This window comes from Thermobia domestica, chromosome 18, assembly GCF_964235325.1.
Source record: "Thermobia domestica chromosome 18, izTheDome1.hap1.1, whole genome shotgun sequence".
Lineage (NCBI taxonomy): Eukaryota > Metazoa > Arthropoda > Insecta > Zygentoma > Lepismatidae > Thermobia > Thermobia domestica.
The window spans coordinates 92,887,173-92,910,843 of record NC_137471.1 but is presented as its reverse complement, the minus strand read 5'-3'; the positions used below and the strand labels follow the sequence as shown (position 1 = coordinate 92,910,843).

The 23,671-nt window shown below is 37.7% G+C and overlaps 1 protein-coding gene across 6 annotated transcripts in view; it reads right to left on the bottom strand.

Annotated features, from left to right (window-relative positions):
- Mp (collagen XV/XVIII-type protein multiplexin) overlaps window positions 1-14,430 on the bottom strand; it is a 1,211,252-nt gene extending 1,196,822 nt beyond the window's left edge. For all 6 annotated transcript variants that reach the window (XR_014129286.1, XM_081746990.1, XM_081746991.1 and 3 more), the window contains exon 1: window positions 13,701-14,430. Coding sequence is in view for 5 of the 6 variants with exons in the window: in XM_081746990.1 (XP_081603116.1) it covers window positions 13,701-13,711 (11 nt within the window). In the remaining variant the exon portion in view is untranslated. The remainder of the gene's footprint in view (window positions 1-13,700) is intronic.
- Window positions 14,431-23,671: the final 9,241 nt, after the last annotated feature.

The following is a 23,671-nucleotide window of genomic DNA, read 5'->3' as shown; positions in this document are numbered from 1 at the left end:
ACTCAAGCTCAAAAGTCCTGGGTTCGTTTCCCGGTCAAGTTACCTTTTCTGTTTTTTGCTTTAACCAATAAAGTAGCCATTTGTAACTAAAATATTAACTCACCGTATGTTCATAATACATAAAACAATAGAAATGTTCAAATTAGCTGTAAAAACCTTTCAATATTCAATGTTAACTAGCAACAAAATGCAAGCTATTTCGTAAATATATTGATACCACAAGTTATATTATGGTTACCACAGCCATTGTGTAAAAATGTTTGAAAAAGACCATTTATTAGCTATTACCTAGTCTTTTAGTCTCATACAACTTAGCATTCAGAAGTCATCTCGGAAGAAATATAGAAAATGAATTTATATAACAGCCAAGCAAAAGCAAAAAATTTAAGAAAAGTTATTAAAAAATAAGTACTACGTTATTATTCTTTATTGTACACGATATATTACTTATGTTAAGAAGCTCTCTGTAATATTGACATTTGTAAACAAAGATACCGCTAAAATCGAGAATAATTTCATGTTTTCTGGACGATACTTTGACGGGCAATATTCTGTTGTCGACACTTTTACTTCTGATATTGTGCCATCTGGCGAAGGGCCCCGCGGAAACCCTTCGCACTAGGACCCGCAATGGCTAAAGCCGCTGTGTTCATGAATGTAGGTTATTGAAAATACGTGTATGGTTGTTAAATGTGCAGGACATAATATTACGAAACAACAAAGGAGGCCAACTACTGTGTTTTCACACGTAATCTTGAAAAATCCCTCGCGTGTTTCTTAATAGGGTAATTCAATCGTACTAAAAATATATTGCATGAAATCTTTGAGTTTATCGTCCCACTATTATTACTCTTAGGCTAAGGGCGACGATGATTAAAGCAAGTGAATTATAATGGGAGAATTGGCGGAATGAGAAAGCGGGAGGAAAGGGGAGTGCCTCCAGAAAACCCACGAGCACTATGTTGTCCACCATTATATTTTTTGGCCAGGGATCAAACCAGGGACCCCACGCACCAGAGGTAAGCGCTCCAGTACCGGCCTTAAGCCGATCGGGCCGATTGCCCCCAAAGCGAGCGCTCTAGCCCTAAGGCTTCGAGGGAACCTCACTTTCTCTCTATTCATTTCTTTGAGGTGTACCCACTTTGTTTGGCAAGCGCTCTTGTACAGCCTCCCGACATGCTTTGTGTTTTATTTTGTTAATCCTACTACACAGTTGTAAACAATCAGAGCTTTAAGATGTTTCTTCCTATTTCTCATGTCGTCTTATTTTCCATATGTATGCTATTCCAGCAGTAGTCTTACATGTGCCAAATTGGTTCATTTTCGTCTTTGTCTTGGCATGTGCACTGTTGTGTAAGATACGAATTTCTGGAGGTATTTCCTTATTTTTCGAGTACGTCATATGTCCCAGAAGACGTGGGACATGATACAAGTTTGTTACTTTTACACTCTATCAGAATTTGAACCATAGATTAAGAGATTTCTTTTCATATGTGTCGACTGTGGGACAATGTCCCAAACAAAGAGGGACATTGATACAATCGTGTTCTAGTTACGTTCTACCAAAAAGTGCACCAGATGTAATAGCAGAATGTACGACGTTATTTTCCTAGTTTTTGCACGTTGGAACGTGTCCCAGCAGTAGTGGGACATGTTGTCATTTGTCCATTAGCTACATGTTGATATCAATACACACATTCGCCACATTTCAATATCGATCATGCGATCCCACTAGTGACATTCCTTTAGTTTACCCAGTTTCTTTGTGAGTCTCCTTGCACAATTTAAACTTGGCCTTAGTTGTTGCATCCTTATCGATATGCAACCGTGCAGATCATATTGCATCGGATTGATGGAATATTATTGGTGAATTGGCAATGGCTTTCATGTTCTTGATGCTATTCCTTACATTTCCGACGCTTTGAACTCACGTTTACTTAGTATGAGTGCATTTCTGGACATTTTTCGTTGTGTTTCCACACATGTGAATTACCCTGCTTTATCTGTTGTGCTCTACCGACACTCCAGATGTCTTTCTAGAGCATTTGAGTACAAATTCGGTACACTTAATACTCAGAACGTCACTGTTGGACAGCATCCATACCTGGCGATTATGCAACCACACACAACGAGCATGAAGGTATCCGCCATTTTGTATTTGTTCCAGATATTGACTTAATACAAACGAATTATTGTTACCTGGTAGAAACCCCATCAATTCATGTCCATTTAGACCAATTTTCATTTGGCAGATTATCCGGGACTCCCTACGTTCCTTTGGGAATCCCTTGTGCGTGCATGGTAGGATTGTGAAACATGTAAAATTCAATACAGCAGTTATGACTTCTTCAGTGAATTTTTTACCCGCTCTCTTTACGTTGGGTAGTTTCCGAATTATTGGCGTCCGAAAGTCATTTTCCCACGCTTTCGGCACCTTGTAGATCCGAAACTATGTCCGATAGCCGAAAGTTCAAGAGAATCTTTTTTTCTTGTCTCAATGGCAGGAGTCACCTCCTAAGAGTTTTAACAGTTATTTTGCAACACCCGATATACGTACGTGGTTCTACAGAGTCTAGTGCAAATTAGTTGTAAACCTGGGGCCCCGCGATATGTTCCCAATCGGGCCCGGCACCACCTAAGGCCGGTCCTGAAGCGCTCTACCGCTGAGCCACCGTGCCCCCTAAAAGTGTTACATATTTCATTTGTATCTTCATTCCTACTACCGTAAAAGGTTAATTACTGTCCCATTTACCATATCTATCTATCTATCTATCTATCTATCTATCTATCTATCTATCTATATATATATATATATATATATATATATATATATATATATATATATATATATATATATATATATAACAAAGAATGAGATAAGATAGTTCCCTGTTTTGCAAGGCCCACATTTTCTATAAGCGACATTGTATAGAAGTGAAAATTTTCATTTTCACATTTTGCAGAGCATTGCAAAAAGATAAAGCAAAATTCGTTTTTTCATTCTTGTTCGTAAAATGCATTAATACCAAGAAGTGTGCGAAATCGAATCATTCACTCTTAAACTCGCTCTTGCATGTATAGAGCAGTGTTAATAATGGCTTTGCGTATGTAATATGATATTCTTTATGTGTCTGTAGTATTTTTTCTTTTCTTTCTTTTCTTCCTTGTTCTCTTCTTGGATAGTATATTACAGCTGTTGTTTCCAAGTTTAAGGAAACTACATTACCCTTTAGAACTGTTTTGTTGCTTATGTCAACGGCCAAGATTGCAGAGAATGTTTTTCCTTTGATTTTTTTCTTCTTCTGAAGTTGGCACATTGCCTTGTTTACTGCCGGGTGGTCGAACGTAATCACATGGCGATACAAGGTTCAGTGCCTGCCTGCACTGTACTACAGCAAGAATGCTCTTAGCTAAATCTAATCTTCCTTCTCGAGGTTATGTCTTATGATGGACTTCTGCTTCCGAAAACAATCAATCCAGGTCTCATTATATGCTTCCGAGTTGCTGCAGTGCAAGGGAATTCAAGTGTTTAAAACGGAATGTAATAGTGTTGTCAAGTTAAGTAATGAGAATGATTCATCATGTATTTTTTCTTCCTTTATTTCAGTTGTAAACGTTCTTTAATCTAAGTTTCGTTCATATTCATAAAATTGCTACCAGAAAGCGTGTCTGGCTAATCATCTGCATGCTTCCTATTATACACAAAGTACGGTGATCTGCTAACTGTACCGTAGCCAGTAAAATTGTATACCATCCCCTACTTTGGAAAATGAAATGAAATCTTTGAGTTTTACGTCCCTTGGTTATGCCAGCTACGCTAAAGGAGACGGTGATGATGAAAAATAAAGGAAATGGTGGAATGAAGAAAGTGGGAGGAAATGAGAAAACCCACGCACACGGTGTTGTCCACCACAAAGTTCACTTGGCGCGAGCTGAAATCGAATCAAGGACCTATGCACCAGAGGTAAACACTCTACCACTGGGTCACCGCATCCCTATTTTTAGATAAATGAACCAAACAGTATAATTATAATGTAAAGAAGACACTTCTAATGCTCCTCGCTGATCTAGTGGCTGGTGCACATGACTTTGGCACATGAGATCCCGAGTTCGATTCCTAACACATATATATGTTAGGCCTATACTTTACATTTACTGGGCCCAAGCTCCTTCAATGGTTTTCTAATGAAACCTGCTTAGATTGTGGAGAAAACTCTGGTAAAACTTCCGTAGAAGAGCAGGCATATAGCTAAGGGGTAGCGAGAGAGTTCAGCCTTCCTGCGACTACCTTCAGCCCCTGCTGAAACTTTCAGTTGTTCACTTACTGTTGCCAACGTGAAAAGACAAGATTTTCGCGACAAGTTGCGAGAGAAGACAAACCTCTTCCAATTTTATTTTTCAGAAGAGACAGCATTTGGATGGCATTTTTTCGAGATAAGACAGATCCAAATCTCGTCCCAGAGCTCCTCCGTGGCTAAGTGGTTAGCGTACGCACCTTTGGCGTGGGAGGCCCGGGTTCGATTCCCGGCGGGAGCTCATGTGGTTCGGATTCCACGTTAATCAGTAGGTCCACGTCTCATATAGCCTCGCTGCTGAAAGGGACGCTAAACTAAAATCAACTCAACTCAACCAAATCTCGTCCCGTAGGCAACACTAATTTACAAAATATATGATAAAAATCATAAACAATCAGGAATGTAAGGTAAACTCAATTTATTCGATCCTTTGTTTTAGTGCTCTGGCTACAGAGCTGAAGGAGAGCATAGAATATATAGTACAATGCTTCAAACTAACTGTGACCTTGTCCTACTTAGCCTCATTAATGACAATGGACATAAATACGAATAAATAAATTAATCAAGATATAATTATCTGTAAGGTACTGAACACTCCAACAAATATTTCCCCCAACATCTTGACATTATTGATACATAAACGGGGAAATGCAAAAACAGTAATGCAATTATAGTATACAATATGAGGCAAAGGTAACTTGTAAGTTTGGAAAGACAACCGTAAGTTAATATACATGCATTATGAAGATAATAACTATTAAATTATTAGAGTAAGCTGGAAATAACGTCAAATGTGTGTTTGTGGTGAAAAGTTACCCCGAAACAATAGACACATAATTCCCTTTCTATTAAAAAATTTGGATCTGAATACAAGATCGCGAACTGCAAAGACGGGAACACCGACCCCCTATAAACATGGGAAAAGACAGATACAAATAATAGGAAGAAAAGATTGATTCTTAATTCCAATGAGGGGCAACTTCCACCATTAAGGATGCCTGTGATATTTCATATTGTCATTAATGCCAATGCCTGTGTTATTTCATATTGTCATTAATGCCGACTACATGAGGGCAAAAGGATGTGTGTCCCCAAAGACTTCGCCCCAAAAAATTTATCTGTAGGATATTTTGATTTTTTAAATCTTGATTTATCTGTAGGATTTGATTTGATCTGTAGGATATATGTCGCCAAAATCTTTTTTAAGAGCTTAGAGGAGCTAAGTGTCTTAATCCGGCCCTGGTCACACTGATTTAACGAAAGAAAACACTTTGTCGCTATTAAAAATAAAAATGGTTGATTTCTAATACTTTCAGTTTGAATACTGGGTTACGAAAGGAAATAGAATCTATTGGTGGAACACTATATCCATTTCTTGATATCGCTTACCGTTTTTATTCTAACACCTGTCGACAGAGAGGCGGACAGATGGACATACCAATTCTGTAAGTCGGGCATAGCCCATATTTATATACAGTATAGTTTGGAAGTCTGAAATTAATATTATACTTAAGTTATGGTTTGCTTCGGGTCTGTACCGTTCGTGAATTACGCTTAGCCATTGAACACACTGTGAAGTTTTCATTTTCAACGAACACATTGAACAATTCTGTATAACAGCCACAAAAACGACTCTACTGCATTAGTTTTTTTCTCTTCTTCGTGCCCTTCACCTTCCTTTTTCGTCTGTATGCTTTAGTGAATGTGGCGCAAATGAGTGATCCGTTGTTTATACTAATTGCTTAATAAGACGCTAAAAACTGTAACCGGATAATGTGAAGACTTGGAGCTTCTACTATCGCTGATATAATCCCATCGCTGTCAAAAACTATAACATACAAAGATCGTTGTTTTCACTTCTTACTCCAATTGATGGATGGGAAGATAAACTTCACAAACAGACTCCTTTTAACATCGAATTTAGCACCATCTTAATCTCAAAAGTTGTACTCAAAAACTAAACAAGGTGAAAATGGTTATGTACGCATAAGAAAAACAAAGAAAAGGAGTCTTGTTTGTGTAAAACGTAGTTATGTCAGAATTGTTGGAAGAAGCAGTGAACCGTCGACGCTCAAGATGGTGATGGCGCAGACAATGTGGCACCACTTTCATCAATCATTTATCCAATTTAGCGCACACAAACACCATTGAGTCTATTAGTTAAAGAAGTTAAAGAGTCGGTGTGTTAGTAACGACTTCATTTGCATAAGAACTTAAAGAGACAGTCTGTACGGCAAGAACACTGATCAGTCTTCCAAAATGAGAACAAAAGAAACGAAATTATATTGCCTTATTTTTGACGTTAATGGAAGTATTAACGTCTGTCATAAAATAGATTAAATAAATCATTTTGGTTTGCAATCTGCGTAACTAACTAACTATGGCATATGTCCGAAGGTTCAAAGCAGAATTCATAAAAGCTCTCCACTGACTTCTGTCCTTAACCAACTGGATCCTCTTTTATTCCTATTTCTACGAGATCCAATTTAATATTATCCTTCCATCTGCGCCTAGAACTTCAAAATGGTCTTACTCTGATTTGGTTTTCAGATAAAAATTTTGAAAACGTTCCTATTCCTTTCCATTATGACTACATGATCTGCCCACCGGAGTCTCTGAGACTTGATAATTCTAACAATGATTAGAAAACAGTATAAATTATGCATTTCGTCGTTATGAAGTTTTCATCACTTCTCGTTCCCATTCCACTTGGTCCAAAAATACGTCTTAAAATTTTGTTTTCAAAGTGAGGACTATGTTTCGCTTCCATACACCACAACAGGCATAATAACCTCTTTTTCCTTGTATATTTTAAGGTTTAGATTCTTCGACAGAATTGCGGAAACGAAAGAATTTGGACTGAATAATAATTAGGGATGGACAAATGGATTTTCGTAAAAACTGAAAACCAGTTTCTAGAAAAACCGACATATCGATTTACTCCAAAGCCGGTTTGACTTTTCACCGAAATCTGTTTAATAGAAAACCGAAACCGGTTCTTGATAATAAAAAAAGAACCGGTGTTAAAATAAACAGGTTTCTAATAGAAAACCAAACCGGTTTTGAAAGACCAAAACCAGTTTTTGATAGAAAACACGTTATGAAAAACCAAACCGGTTTTGAATAACTATCTTTGAACGTTTTCAAAAGCCGGTTTCGTTTTTTCTAAAAGCCAGAAAACATTTTTTATGTCCTTCACTAATAATAACATGAATTTCGTGCTAGGGATGAACAAAATCGGTTTTCGTGAAAACCGGAAAGAAGTTCCTAGAAAAAACAGTCGGTTTATTCCAAAGTCAGTTTGGTTTTTCAACGAAATTTGCTTAATAAAAACTGAAACCGGTTCTTGATTTAAAAAACGAAACCGGTTTTGAAATAGATAAGTTTTTGATAGAAAACCAAACCGGTTTTGAAAGACCGAAACAACTTTTTAATAGAAAACTGAACTAGTTAAGAAAAACCGAACCGGTGTTGAATACCTGTTTGTGAAAGTTCTCAAAAGCCGGTTTCAGTTTTTCTAAAAATCAAGGGCCTTATGCAGAGTCGATTTGGCTAATGATTAGCGTCATACTAAATGCCTGACTACTGCAGGGAACATATGTTAGTCGAATTCTTTAGTATGGCACTAATCACGCACCAGAACAACTCTGCATAAGGCTCCAAAAATCCAAATTTTCTGCCTACCACTAATAACATGAATTCCCTGCTTTCAGTCACCATTTAATTTCTTCGTGGACAAAGGTTTAGTCTTTTAATTCTGATCCTAGACATTTAAAAGTGTCCACTTTATCGAAAGTATTACTTGAACAATAGGCTGGTTCCTGTAGACTGCTGTCACCATGGCGCAGCGTCACCAGGGTTGCGGATCGAGGAGGAGACCTCTAAAGGTTACCTGTGAACATATTGAATAAACAGTCAAGGACCGGCAAAGAGTGGTCCGCCAGTTTGGAGGTTTGGCATTAGGCTAATAACCTCATCCCATATGAAAGGCATTTGTTCAGAAACTTCTCACGAGCCTCCTACCTAGAATGCGTATTTTCTGTACGAACAATCTTCGGTTCGATTCCAGTTTAAGCCAAATGTATTACATATATTATCTCTCACAAAAGAAACTGAATGTTTTTCAGGGGATAATATCTTTAGCTCCTTACTATGAGAATGAAATCGGTAGGCACACATTTCTACCACCTCGTGACTTAATTAAATGTTTTAAAGGTTCAATCCCTCGGGTGAATATTTTTACTTCCTCGACTCCCTCGAGTGAATATATTTACTCCCTCAACTCCCTGGAGTCAATATATTTACTCTCTCGGCTCCCTCGAGTTAATATTTTTACCCCTCGACTCCCTCGAGTGAATATTTTTACACCCTCGACTAGCTCGAGTGAATATTTTTACTCCCTCGACTTCCTTCAGTGAATATTTTAATTCCCTCGACTCCCTCGAGTGAATATATTTACTCCCTCGAGTTAATATTTTTACTCCCTCAAGGGAATATTTTTACTCCCTCGACTCCCTCGAGTGAATATTTTTAGTCCCTCGAGTGTATTTTTTTTACTTCCTCGACTCTCTCGAGTGAATATTTTTACTCAATCGACTCCCTCGAGTGAATATATTTACTCCCTCGAGTGAATATTTTTACTCCCTTGACTCCCTCGAGTGATTATTTTTACTCCCTCGACTCCCTCGAGTGAATATTTTAACTCCCTTGACTCCCTCGAGTGAACATTTTTACTCCCTCGACTCCCTCGAGTGAATATTTTTACTCCCCCGACTCCCCCGAGTGAATGTTTTTACTCCCTCTATTCCCTCGACTGAATGTTTTTTACTCCCTCGACTCCCTCGAGTCATTATTTTCACTCCCTCGACTCCCTCGAGTGAATATTTTTACTACCTGGAGTGAATATTTTTACTCGACTCCCTCGATGAAGTCCTCGACTCCCTTAATTATGCACTGCACGGTGGTGCGAATATAATATTCCACTTGCTATCATTCATAACCTCTGTGACTCCATTCCATTTTGCATCAGAGCTCTTTTGAAGGCGACAGATGGCGCAACACCATATTAATCGGGGAAGTTGCACTTTTTTCTTTTTAAAGGTGTTTCATTAAATTAATCAGGATCTGTATATCGGTATATGTCTTGCAAAGCTGTAAATATCATTTTTTAAAAACTAAAAAGAAAAAGGAAGGAAATATACATGCCGTTACTCATTACCAACAAATACTAATCACTAGTAGCCCTAACTATGGCTGAAAACATAACGGTAAGCAAATGCGTCACTGCATGTTCGGTTGTTCAGATTTTTTTATAAGACCAAACAGAGTATTTATAATTGGTGTTAAAAAGATAACACAGCAATTCGTGACTTAAATTCCTCTTTCAGGCTCGAAACAATTCAGCGAGAAAAATTTATGAGACATCTACGATAATTATGTTCAGCAACTTCTGCAGCTTTTTGTCCTTGGCCTTCGTTCTAACGAAAACACCCTTCAGTTCAAAGGTCTAGAAAGGTGCGACATTCAGCGATGGATGAACCTCCATGCTGCACGTTCAACATTTGTTCTAGTTTAATACGAGAACTACATAGGAAAATAAACATTTTAAAGATGCATATACGGAAATCAGGGCCAGCCCTAGGCAATTTGTCGCCCCGTGCAATGGCATCGTTTGCCGCCCCCACTCTTTCTCCAGCATCTGCAAAAAAAAAAAAAAAAAAAATGGTAATCCTTTTTATAGAATTAAATATAGAGCTTCAATCTCAATATATCAGTTTGCAATTCGTGCAACTAGCTCTTTTATCTTTATTTCATGATTTTCCTTCTACATCTGTTATTTTTTTAAGTGGTTTTCTGCTTCAGTAAGAAGCGTGTTTGTGACAAAGACTAGTTTTCGTATCAAAATTGTGATAACTAACTAAATGGAACAGGTGTTCGCTACTGTTCGAGAATTGAGTTCTTGTATTTGACAACAATCAAGCAATTCATGCTGGGATTTGTTTGAGTGACCTTAAACTAATGCGACCTAAACACGATTTATGAATGTAGTATTCAAATAGAAGGGTCAATTTAGTCAATTTAAGTACCATCATCATGAAGTCTGTTTCCAACAGGGGCGGATCCAGGGGGGCGATCGGGGCGATTCCCCCCTCCCAGAAGAGGAAACTTTCTTATTTTATATATACAAATAAAACCCATCCCAAAGTTTGAATCCCTTAAAAGTAGCAGTATGACAACCCACCGTCCCCCCCCCCCAGAAGTCGGTCCTGGATCCGCCCTGGTTTCCAACAATAAATATGCAAATAAATATTCATTTTAAATGTAGTTATGACAGATTTTGCCGTCCCTCGAAACTTGCCTCCCCATGCAAATGCACGTGTTGCACATACGGTAGAATATTAGAGCCGGTCCTGACAGAAATAGCGCTTGTTCGGAAAGGATTACGAGACTAAGTTCTTGAATTGCCCTCTTCGTCTTCACGTACAAGTTTTCTGTTTTGATATAGTTCATTAGCTGTATCCTGCTTCGTCCATTAGCTGTATCTTTCTTGACTTCATACTATAAGTACTATAAGGGCCGTGGTGGCTCAGTATTGCCCTCCCCGCTGGTCTAGTGGTTACCATGTGCGCCTTTGGTGTACGGGGCCCGGATTCGATTCCCGATGGGAGGGCCTTTGGAATTTTAACTGTCCTCGATGTTTCTGTGTTCGTGTCCCTGTCGTTCTAGGTTAATAGGAAAAACGAGCTAAGCGAGTAAAACAAGTAAAACCCGAGTAATCAGGCACGTTCGGTGAAACAGTTAACTTTTAAAGAGAAAAAAGTGGTACAGCGTTCACCTCTCGTGCGTGGGGTCAATGGTTCGATCCTAGCTCGCGCCAAGTAAACTTCGTGGTGGATAAACGTCGTGTACATGGGTTTCTCGGGGTTATCCCGTTTCCTCCCACTTTATTAATTCCACTACTGCATTCATTTGTCATCCTCGTCGTCTCCTTTAGCCTAGCCGCATAACCGTAGGACATAAAACTGAAATATTTCGTTTCATTTTCCCCTCATAGTTCTCATACAATGTCCCAACCAGTTTCTTTTCATCTTTCCAATTACACGTAAAATTGTTTTCTCCTCAATCATTTTTAACACCCTCTCATTCGTTTATTCGTTACAAGAAAAATCTTAGAAATGAAATATTTCACTTTAACGTCCCACGTTTATACCTGTTAGGCTAAGGGAGCCGATGATTAAAGCAAGTGAATAATGATGGAAGAATTGGTAGAATGAGAAAGTGGGAGGAAACAGGAGTACCCCGAGACACAGAATTCGTTATTTCGTAAACATATTATCTCAACCGAAAATTCTACATTATTAGGGTTTAACCAGGAATGTAATTGGGCAGTATACATTCGTTTTATCCAATTAATATTGTTACAGTCTAGCATACACTCATTTTAAATTTACGAAAGAGCGAACATATATGGGACTTTATATTTTTTGAAAACGATTGAGCATATACCTACCAAGAAGTCTAGCATTACATCATTGCATTTAATGAAAATAAAAACTCCAAAGATAAGACATAGGCCTATATCAATCGATAGTTCTTATTACGCTGATCAAAATGATATATCTGAATATAAAACTTCATGTGTAGTTTTCGTGAAAATGGAGAGCAACTAATTTATTTGTAAATCTAAAAATTGATGCTATACCGTGATACTTATTGAGATGAAACTGATACTGAAACATAGCCTCATGAAGTTCTTTAGTATGACACCAGCAAGTAAATGAGATATAGCCCTAAAATTATCATTAATTTTTAAGTTGTAATTTCTGTTTCACTAAAACACTTTTTCAAAGAGTATTTTAGTCAGTCAATAGATGACACTGAGCTTAACAAAATTACATATATCCCTACATATGGGTAAATTCTAATGTAGTTTTCTTGAAAATCGAAAAACTAGAACACTTGGGAGTGCTAAACTGTCGTTCTTTGCCAATAATAATTGACGGTTTTTATCATACTGGAGAAAGTTGTCATTTATTTGCGTACTGTATATGCACTACACTGCACTGTTAACTAGCATTTTGTATCTATTAGGGATGACCAAAATTTTTCTAAATCGGAAATTTCACTTTCCGGATTTCGGAAAAATTCCGGATTTTGGACAAATTCTGAAATTCGGAAAAAATCCGGATTTGGGACAAATTCTTCAATTCGGAAAAAATCCGGATTTTGGACAAATTCCGAAATTCGGAAACATTCCGCTTTTTGGAAAAATTCGGATATTCGGGAAAATTCCGGATTTTAGAAAAATTCCGCAATTTTTCCGAAATCCGGATTTTTTCGATTTTACTTTCCGGATTCCGGAAAGTAAAAATTCCGGTATTGGCCATCTCTAGTATCTAGTTGTTCGTGTATTCCTGACTGTGATACAATATCTTTACGTACATACTACGTGTAATTGCCCGTAACTCTTATCAATCTATATCGAAACTGTTCCTACGTTCTAGGTAGGTATGCTCTTCACATTCAATATTACCTTTCGTTTTATAGCCATTTTGAAAAATACAACATGAAAGCCATATTTTCGAGTTTCATACAATATAATCAATCATTCAACTTTTAGCACCAATAAGAACAACAAAAAATATCCCAGTGATAAATTGAAGTAATAATTTACACACATCCAAGTGATAAATTCACTATTCACACTCGTTAGTAGGCTATGTTGACTTTGAGGAGGAAAAACGAGAAAATTACCTACACATACGAAATTATTAATTCTAAATTCAAAAATTATTTTTTGGGAACAGAATAAAGTCATTAATATATTGGTATTTTCAGATTACAACCGGGTATACAAGCTTGTATTCTGTTAGTTCAAGAGTTGAACAAGTACTGTTTTACTATCGATTGGTGGGAGGAGGTTTGCACCCTTTCTAAAATGTCTAGTCACCAGTGTGTAAATTTCATGGGTTTTACAAACAGTGACGATGTCAAAGAGGAAACAAGAGGAGCGAGAGCCCCCAGTGACAACACCTGTTCCTGGTCGCCGACCCACCAAGACATAGGAGTACTGTATTTTAATATAGGTCAAATAACATAAACACTTCAGCATATAGTACTTTAGCATAAAGGTCAAATAACATAACAAATAGTTGCACTTCCCCACCGCCCCCTAGTCCTGTGAGTGCGTCCTGGAGATAACGTGCACTAACCATAGGACACGGAAATATGACAAAAATGTAACAAAATTTCATATCGCGTAAAAAAGCGTTTCAAATACATCCTTAAATTTGTTAAGAATTTGTAAATAAATTTCCTGTGATATTGCGAGGGGAAAAAATAGAATACAATTGCAGAAAATATATTTTAGTATCAAAATAAAAATATTTAGTACAACATTCTTACCTTAGGTGCATTCTGGCCCCATATAAATATCCTAAACCATATCACACTTTTTCCGGTATAAAATTTTCTTTTCTGACTTCTTAAATAATGCACTAATTCAAACTTCTCATTAATTTCTTATCGAATCACACAAATGCATGCACCCGATCCGGTGTTTTTCTCTCTTTTTTTTTGTTTCGGTAACCTTCGTCACTACAGTAAATAAACAACGATGTTCACTTGTTACTTTTTAGATCTTGATTCCGCCTACGTTCTGTGTCTTAAAGAAATACAAAACAGAAGAGAAAAACAGTTAAAAAGGAACCGAAATGAAAATGTGAAGATGACACTTTTATATGCAAAGGGTATGGGAGATGTATTAAGGTTTGACTTTAACACCAGCTAGTATGCGTGTTGATACTCGAACAGTTTTATTAATATTATTTTGTTAACAGTTGTCAAAAAGTTACGCTCTTCTCTTAGAGTTTAAAAGGGAATACAAAGTTCAAAAACTAGCAAGAAAAGTCTTTTCTATTATCGTATCGCCACATTCGTTATTGTCTGTTCGTATTATTATTGATAATAATAATTATTATTATCATAAATGTAAGCGCTCATAATAAACTTCGCTGCAACTGTAAGCACGTGTTTCGTACCACAAGACAGCACAGTCTCCCGTCACTTGTATAATAGGTACTTCAGCCACACGTTCAAAACTTCCCTGAAGCAGTGAGGGAACTGTACGTGAAGTAGAAACAACCCATGTTGGAAAGAGATCGGATCCTCTCGGCCACTTCCGTTATTTCTCGTAAAATTTTCTGCTGCTTTCTGCTTGCTGTTTCGTCTCTATCGGGTGAGATAATGTTGCGACGAAGCGGCATTATTTTGTGCGGAAACACACGTTTCAAGTAGTAACATTGCTGGCTCCTTGTACTTGTTTTCTTTTTAACTTGCAAAAAAGAAGAAAACAAAGCAGAAAGAAACAAAAAGCTAAGTAGTTTTGTCTACTAATCTTTCTACTAAATCTTCACGCGTGAGGGCCAAACTAAACACTAGAGCAGACAAATTACTGTCAAGTCGAGATAACGCACCTGATTTTGAGCTTACGCTGTAATAAACATGGATCCTTTTACACTCTGGACACAGAAATACAGACAGCTGCTCCATTATTAAGTACACTTCATATTAATTTTTGTAGTTTTCTATGAACATAGAATACGACAAAGATAATTAAATTTAGAAAACACGTTCGTATGAGAAGGGACCGGAGAGAGGGGAAGGGAAGATCAGAAAGCAAATTCATCTGAATTTATCCTGGTCAGGAGCGCCGAGTTCTGGAAATCAATGCGAGGCGAGTGCTCTAATTCACAGTGCACAAACGGGTGTTCAGGAGTATGGAAAAAAACCTCAAACTCAGTTATAGTCACTGGGAGTCCACTGAAAATTTTAAAAATTGACCTTCCTGAAAATCCAGTGTTTGGTGTGTTTGAATGAAAATAGTTTCTCTCTCGTTTTTTTTCAGCAGAAAATATTCTTGAATGAGAGTTTAGTAGCATAGCCAGTAAGGTTCTAGGGTTTGAAACCCCTATCTTAGTTTTTGTCATTTCCGGCCAAGTAAGTTTGTGGTGGACAACATCGTACCCGTCGATTTTCTCGGTATACTGCCGTTTCCTTCCACTTTCTCATTTCACCAATTATTCCATCATCATTCACTTGCCTAAACCATCCTGTCCCTTAGCCTAATAGGCATTAATCGTGGGACGTTAAACTGAAAGGTTTCATTATGCATTTCATTTTTAGTTCCCGTCACATCATTCTGAATGCCAATCTTGGGATTTAAAGATTTTGAAAGGATAGAGAGCAAATAAAATTAATTAAATAGAACAATATTTAAGCGAATATTTTTGTATAATGATAAATGTACACAATCAGCAAATTGAAAATATTCTTTTATATTCCCTTATTTTCTTCTCTCTTTTACATGTGGGTGCTCAATGAACTCTCTACAAATATTTTGCGGGTGCCGAGCACCGGGACACCCCTGGATTCATCACATCTGCTCCTAATAGTTAAATTTATTAATTGACAAATAATGAAATTTGTAGTTTTATGCCCTTTAGGCTAAAGGAGACGATGATTATGAAATAATAAATGGAATAAGAATGTGGAGAAAATGGGGAAAGCTCGAAAAAATCTAAGAACATGATGTCCTTCACAAATTTTCTTGACCGGTGATCGAACCAGAAGTAACTTACTCCAGAGGTGAGGACTTACACATGGCGTCGTTGTGCAAGCCGTAATGATCGGCAGAGCAAGCGGTGTGACGCGCCAGGGCCTCCGACCAAAAGGGCCCCGCACCCGCTCTTTGGGGTTCATATTAGGTATTACTGGATACTTAAATTTCTCTGTTACACATTTGATATTTATACGCAAGTCTTATTAATTAAAATTTGGTCACCCACTTCTCTTTCAAAAACTCTGCAGTCTTACCTACAATCGGAATTAAATCAAATATATGTAGATTTTATTTGGATAATTGAATTTTTTATTAAAAGTAAAGATACTAGAGTTTCTTACATACGATTGCCAGAATGGGTGGCCAATATTTAAAAAAATACATTATAGCATTTCAGATTAGTAGTAAACTTATTTTGACCTCCCAATTGTTAAAATTCAAGTAATATTCAAAACGTAAAAATAACTTAAATATTAAAACAGCTAGTCGTGTAGATACTAATTGCCTGTCTGAGGTATGGTACACTACGCACGCTGTACGTAGATTTTGCCTTTCGTAGCTGCACGATAGACCATCACACCATGTCCACATCTGGTCGGATTTATGTCTAGAGACCTAGCAGGCCAAAGTACAGGACGTGTATTAAGTAATTGCCTTGCAGTAGGGAAACGTGCATTATCCCATTATCCTGTGAAATATGGTGACCTGCAAATTGCCAGATAAGGTTGAAGAATATGATTGACTACAGCAACGAGAAAGAATGACCTTTATCGGTGAATACAAAAGGTATCCGTTTTCTTCTAAAACCTCACTTAACATCACGCTCACGCCACTAATCCGATACCACCCTCACTCAATCTTACGCTCATACCACCAGATTGATATTACGCTCACAACATCCTTCCTGCATCACGCTCATTCGAACTCACAATCAGAACTTCATTTCAACATCACTTCTTAAGGTCGAATGAATGAGTTTCGAACTCGTGAGCGCCGATCTCATGAGTTTGGGCATCTTTGCTGAATCTTGCAATCATCTGTCAATGTGGTCTTTCCGGGCAACATCGAAAGCCTTTCTGGCAAAGAGCAGGCGTCAGGGCGTAATTACGAGAAAGATGCACGTACAGTACACTAATCTGCCCGCATCAATCCTTTGTTGGTGCTCTTACATAGTTTTAGATGGAGTAATTGGTAACTATTACGCAAGTAGACTGGCTATTGTCAAGTGTCTGTACCGCTTGTCCACAATACGAGAAGACAGGAACGATGCCAGTACAAATGTGCTCTTCTATGTTAAGAGGCTGAAAATCCCTGCCATGTTCTCGATGGTGCTGAATGTTATTGCAGTGCTCATGCAGCTATAACTTGTCTTTCTTGTAAAGGAATAATAATAATGAAGGAAGTAAAATGTATTCGAAAATGAATAATACATGTGTATACATCTTTATTATAAAATATTCTTGAATATCTTAACAGCATTTGTATTGTCTATCACCATATTTATGTATTATAAATACATCAGAGATACGAGATTCATGCAAAATCTCAAAACAAAGTAGAGATCTGCATAATGTATAGTATGTTTCATGTACAGTCTAGAGATTATAAAATTATATGTTGACCATATAAAAGCACAATTTATGCAATTCCACACATTGGGGAGTCATGTATAACGACAATACATTCTGTATGCAATAAATATATAATAGATAATTTTGATTGATGAAAGTTTTATGTAGTGCACTAGCCGGAAAAGAAGAAGATAAATGGTTAAACACAAGAATGATTTGTTTTTCGTAACGCTACCAGACAAATGAATTACTAATATTGATGGACTTGCTTTTTAAAGCAGATTGTTGTATATATGGGTAGATTCGAGGACCTACTCACAAATTATGATTCGATGATTACAAAATGTTTAAATAACAAATCAGGTATCTCTATCGGCGAAAATAATTTTAGTTTAACATTTAAAAAATGCATAACATAATAATCATAAGACGCTCATATCGGTGATTTGTAAATAGTAGTACGAAACTTTGCATATTTGTCTTATAGAATAGAAAAAAGAATCTACTCATGTCTACTTCTCACATGCTTTGAAAAACCCCGACAATCTTTATAAGAACTATATACAGAGGTTGTTTTCGATCTATGGTATTGAAAGTAAATATGCCTTAACTTATGAAATACGACGCCTCCACTATCGGTGAGATTCTGTGTGATAGCCGTGAGTTCGGGCTGTCGCTTTGCAGCAGAATTTCCATTGGAGCAAACCAGTCCGAAGTATCATGTCGAGATTAGTCCACTCCTCCTGGCAGGCTTTCTCGAAACCGTCTGCGCCCTTTCAAAAATCCAACGACACTAACCCATTGAAGAGGCGTCCAGAGTCACGACAATTGTCTGATAATAGGCATAGTTGACTTTGATATTTTTAGCTACGCGATAGATAATTAACTTGCTATTGTAACTAAATTCTGCAACGACCATGAAACCCTCATGAAATCCTTGGGGAAACTTTCCACTGTTTCCTGATACCATAGTTTGAAATATTTTTCTTCCCCTGTGTAGTAATATATTGCCTGGACTTTGTTGTAGTAACTCAAATAAACATATATCTCATCTAAAGTAACCAAAAACTTCCACCTTTCACCGTTTTCACTGAGGTTTCCAATGTCACTGTAATGACTTTCTATGTTGCTGCACTCGGATCAGTGACATGGCCTTCACTTTCTGAATTATTCCCAGAATATTAGAAGCATTCCCAGTCTACCCTTACCATTTTGATTCAGCACATGGAAGATGTCTTTTTTGGATATTCTGAAACACACCACTTGCGTGCTCTATAACCTGGGAGCAATAGTATTTTGCATCGGAAACAGCTCCCAGCATTCGCGGAACGATTTTACAGAGTAAGTACGTGACCACACTTCCGAAGAATCTCTCTCACTGTTACCCTTCGAGCTCACGTCATATTCTGCCATAGATTGGAAACTAACCTCTCTATATCTCAGGTTCAACCATTGTTCTGAAGGTGCACGGTATTTTACTCACGGCTCATAATAAACATAGTCGGAATACTTCATGTTTTCAATTTTGAAAGCCAAGGAACTAAACCAACTTTCATAGATGAATTAATTCCTAAAATTCCAGGGAGTTAAGTTTGAATTCAATGACGAAAAAGAGAATTATGCGAGCAAACCTAAGGTTAATAATTGTTCAGTAGAAAACTAGGGGAAAATAAGCACAAGTGGGGAGAGGGAGGGATACACAAATACATTTTTACGTCGTCCCTGACGAGTCAAGAGAACTGCTTCTATTCATATTTCCCTCACAGATAATATTGATTATTGTTTTTATAGCCAGAGTCCTCTGTAAACGTTCTGTCTCCTTGAGTGCTTTACATCCGAGGAATATTAACTGACGTGTAGAAACGATTATTTGTGTAATGAATCCATAATAGCGCAGTTCTTGCATGTGTCGTATCCATAATCTTAATTTTAAACCAGTTCCTCTCATCCAGCTACGTCTATCCAATTTGCCATCCCTTTTTTGAACCATAAGGGAAAGAAATTGGCCACCCTCCCACTGAATAACTGACTTAGTGGGCCTACCTAGTTAATTCAGGGCAAATGGGCTGAAACCTGCCTTCGGGAAGAACACTCAGACGTTATGACCATGTGATAGTTCTTCGCTATTTAGCGTAGCTACTACTATCGAACTTCATATATAATAGTATTTATAATAAACTATTATTATTCCAGAGTAATTACAGTATTATTAGCGTGTAACGAAACAAAATATTCAATGATGAAAGTACGAGGAGTGATCAGAAAGTAAGGTTACAAAGGCTTCAGTTCTATATATTATTTCATACAACGAACACAGTCAACAGATAGTACATGCATTAAGTTACTTTTCGACTAAGTCTCCATATAGGTTGAGGCACTTGTCACATCGTGGGATGAGTTTGAAGATTACCTCCTGATAAAATTCCTGTTCTTGCTTGTTCATCCACTTTGTCACAAAGTGTTTCACCTCCTCGTCTGAAGCGAAGCGACGGACTCCTAAGTGCTCTTCAAGTGCGGGAACAAGTAAAAGTCGCTTGAAGCGAGGTCCGGGCTGTAGGAAGGGTGGTCGATGATATTTCAGCGAAACAGCGTAACGGTCTTCTGGGCTGCACTCCTCGTCGGTGACGTTTACTCTACCAGCCGCAAACTTTCTGCGACATACTGACAAGACATTACAGTCTCTCCATTAATCTCTACCAGCTGCCGGTAAATTTCAGCCACGGATAGGCCTACATGTTTCGCACACAGAAATCGAATAACTGAGCGGACTTCTTCGCGAGACCAGCTTTCCAAACGAGTTGCTATTAGTATTTACATACAACTAGGGCCGTGAGTGGCTGAAACATTGCACAGTTGCCAACTTCAGGTATTAAAATTACCGCACACTTCTCATTCTTCTATAACAGACAGAACTCCAGAAATATCGGCCTTGTAACCTTAGTTTCTGATCCTTCCTCGTATATCCAATCGATATTTCTCATTGAGCTGAACCATGAGTGCAAAAGCTCATGTGTAGTTTCTAGAAAATGAAGGAATAAATAATTAAGTTATAAACCCGAAAATTGATGTTGTAGGATAACCATGCCACTTAACTTATTGAGGTGAACTCGTACTGAAACATAACCCAGTGGCGGATCCAGGGGGGGCGATTGCCAATCGCCCCTATATAAATAAAACCCATCCCAGAGTTTGAAGCTCTTAAAAGTAGTTCTAAGTAGCAGTATGACAACCCACCGCCCCCCCCCCCAAAAGTCGGTTCTGGATCCGCCCCTGACACAACATCATCAAGTTCTTCATTATCATAATAGCAAAAGGAAAGTACATAGTATGATTAATGAGATATAGCCTAAAATTGTCATTAACTCTTGAATTTTAATGTCTGATCTACTAAAACGTTGACCAAATATGAGACATACGAAGTGTGATCAAAAAATAATACAGTGAATAAGTTTATTGAAAACAAAATAATTAGCTTACATGAAATTTGATTAAATCTCCTTCAAAGTTCTGTCCTTGGATAGCAATGCACTTATCCCAACGTTGAATCCATGTCTGGAAACATTTCTGGAAGGCTTCTTTCGAAAAGACTTCAGCCGCTCTGTCGTCGTGGCCCTCTCAATGTCAGGAATGGTGTCAAAACGTTTTCCTTTAAGAACGGTTTTAATTTTTAAGAAGAGCCAGAAGTCGCACGGTGCTATATCTGGAGAGCACAGCGAATGTGGACAGACAGGAATATTTTTTCGGCAAACAAATCGCGGATCAAAAGCAAGGCGCGTTTTTGTAGTGGAGAGGGAAGCCATTTTACCCATTTAATCGGCGGTTTAAATGCTTTTAATGGACCTATACGAGATGTTTAGTTCTTCGGAAAGTTCTCGAATAGTCATTAGTCTGTTTGCACAAATCATTTGTGCCGCGTTTTGCACGTTTTCATTTGTTTTTGACGCCGAAGGACGTTTCGATCGTTGCTCATTTTCAACCAAATCCTTGTCGCTTTTGAACCACTCATACCACTTGCAAACAGTTTTCAGTGCCATCGCTTCATCGTCATACACTGATTTTGACATTTCGTGAGCTACTTTAGCACCTTCTTGAAGCTTAGAAGAGAACTTAATGTTGGCGCGCGACAGACACTCTTAACGCGTCCTCACTCTTCTGTCCCTGGAAGCCAACTAACTTGTTCCAACTCGTTCAAACTCGACATTGATTGTACCAAAGATTTGGGCTACCGAGCTTACTAGTTGAAATGGATACAACATCGATAAATGACACTGCGCAACTACATTCATCTTACTTTTTGATCACATCTAGTATATCAGGCGGTAGGTCACATCAAGCTGAACAAATAACATGCTTCAGGATGAATTCTCATGTGCAGTTTTCGAGTAAATCGAAGAAAACGCACTTCTGGGGCGCTAAAAATATATATCGTACATTGCCAATAATATAATTGACAGTTTATATTTTGCTGGAATTAATTATTATTTACTTATGTACTGTAGAAAAAATTACAGTGTTAACTAGCAGATCGTATTTGTCTTTTCCTAAAATCGACACCTATACTTTTGACACACATACGAGTATTACTGTATTTGTAATATCAGAGCTAAGCTAAGCTGCCTTGAAGATTTACGCTCTTTTAGAATAACTGTGAAGGAATCCATTGGTCTTTCAATGTTTATTACAACCTTTCCGATTCCATCTGATGCAATGCAATACCATCCGAAGTTACTCACATAATTTGGAAATCACCCGATGCGACGTTCATTGCACTGTGTAGGAATTCCACATTCCTGAACGCCCTCATATACTAGCATAACTCACACCATGGAGACACTTTTAGATTCTATTGTCTCAGTTAAGATAAAAGTTACTTGTGTCGTATGCATAATTTTCTGTGTTGTGACTGCGATTCATATCAGAATCTTATATACATACAGTGTATATCTTCTTTCAATATGATCCATGACAAGAAGAATAACAAGTGTTATCTCTGTCTCTGTGAGACTAAATATTTCTTTCGTTAACACAATTCTTACCAGACGACCAATAATTTTTTCCCCTTGTTTCTATTATAAGTTTTAAACGTTATGCCCCACATATCCTTCAACGAATATAGAGATGAGGTACTCCCACGAACACACTTATACTGTTGGATTGGATATAACCAAAGAGGTTCAGGGGTTTGCCGTCTTGTTTGGAATGCATAATAAGTTAAGATTCTAATGCGACGTAAAGAGCATTAAGCGAGACTGTTTTATGACTCTTATATGCTTCGGAGCAAAGCTTGAATAACAAATATGATATATTTAGGTAACTTGTCCTCCCTGCTGTGTGGTATATTGATACAGGATGACACGGAGTGCATCTTGTAGCCTGTCGTCAACCACTTGAAGCGTAGACTTTCTCGAGACTGTTATAAATGTTGGCAGTGTATGCGCTACAGTACAAAAAAAGTTTTAAAAAGTAAAAGTAACACAACATAGAGTTGTATATTTGTACTGCTCGTGTGTTCAAAAATAAAAATAATAATAAAAAATTAAAACATGACAGCAGCAAGACATAGAATACAACGAATTATTATCTGGAAAATGAATTATTATCTTCACACTTTTTGTATTACGTTTTAACTATCGAGAGACCTGGAAATCCTTTGCTCTTGAATGTATATTCTCGTGGAAGAGGCTTTAAGTGCACATGGTTTCGGGTTCGATTCCTGATCGGAGTACTTCCTTAGAATATGAATGGTTAGGGTCCCAGTTTCAATTGTGTGTTCTCTCGCATATAACCTCGGTATTGACAAGAAGCGTTCAACTCTAACCAACCGATCTTCTTCTTTGTTTATTTACTGAAGGTTAGCGTCCCTTTTCAGACCAAAGCTGTATAAGACTTAGACTTAAGTTTAAGGTAAAATCCGAACTACTGTCTTGTGTTCAAATTTTAGTGCTCTTTTACCGAGAATCGAACCCAGGACCATGTGTCTAAAGGCGCGCTCACTAGCACCAGACCACTATGGAGGGCCACCAATCTTCTTATAAGAAAGTTTTGCTGTTTTATTGTTTGGTTTATTGAAGTTCAGTGTCTCCTTTCAGCACCGAGGCTAAATGAGACGTGGACCTACAGTTTAAGATGTAATTCGATCCACCGTAACGCGTTCATATTTCAAGACTCTTCCACTGTAAATCGTA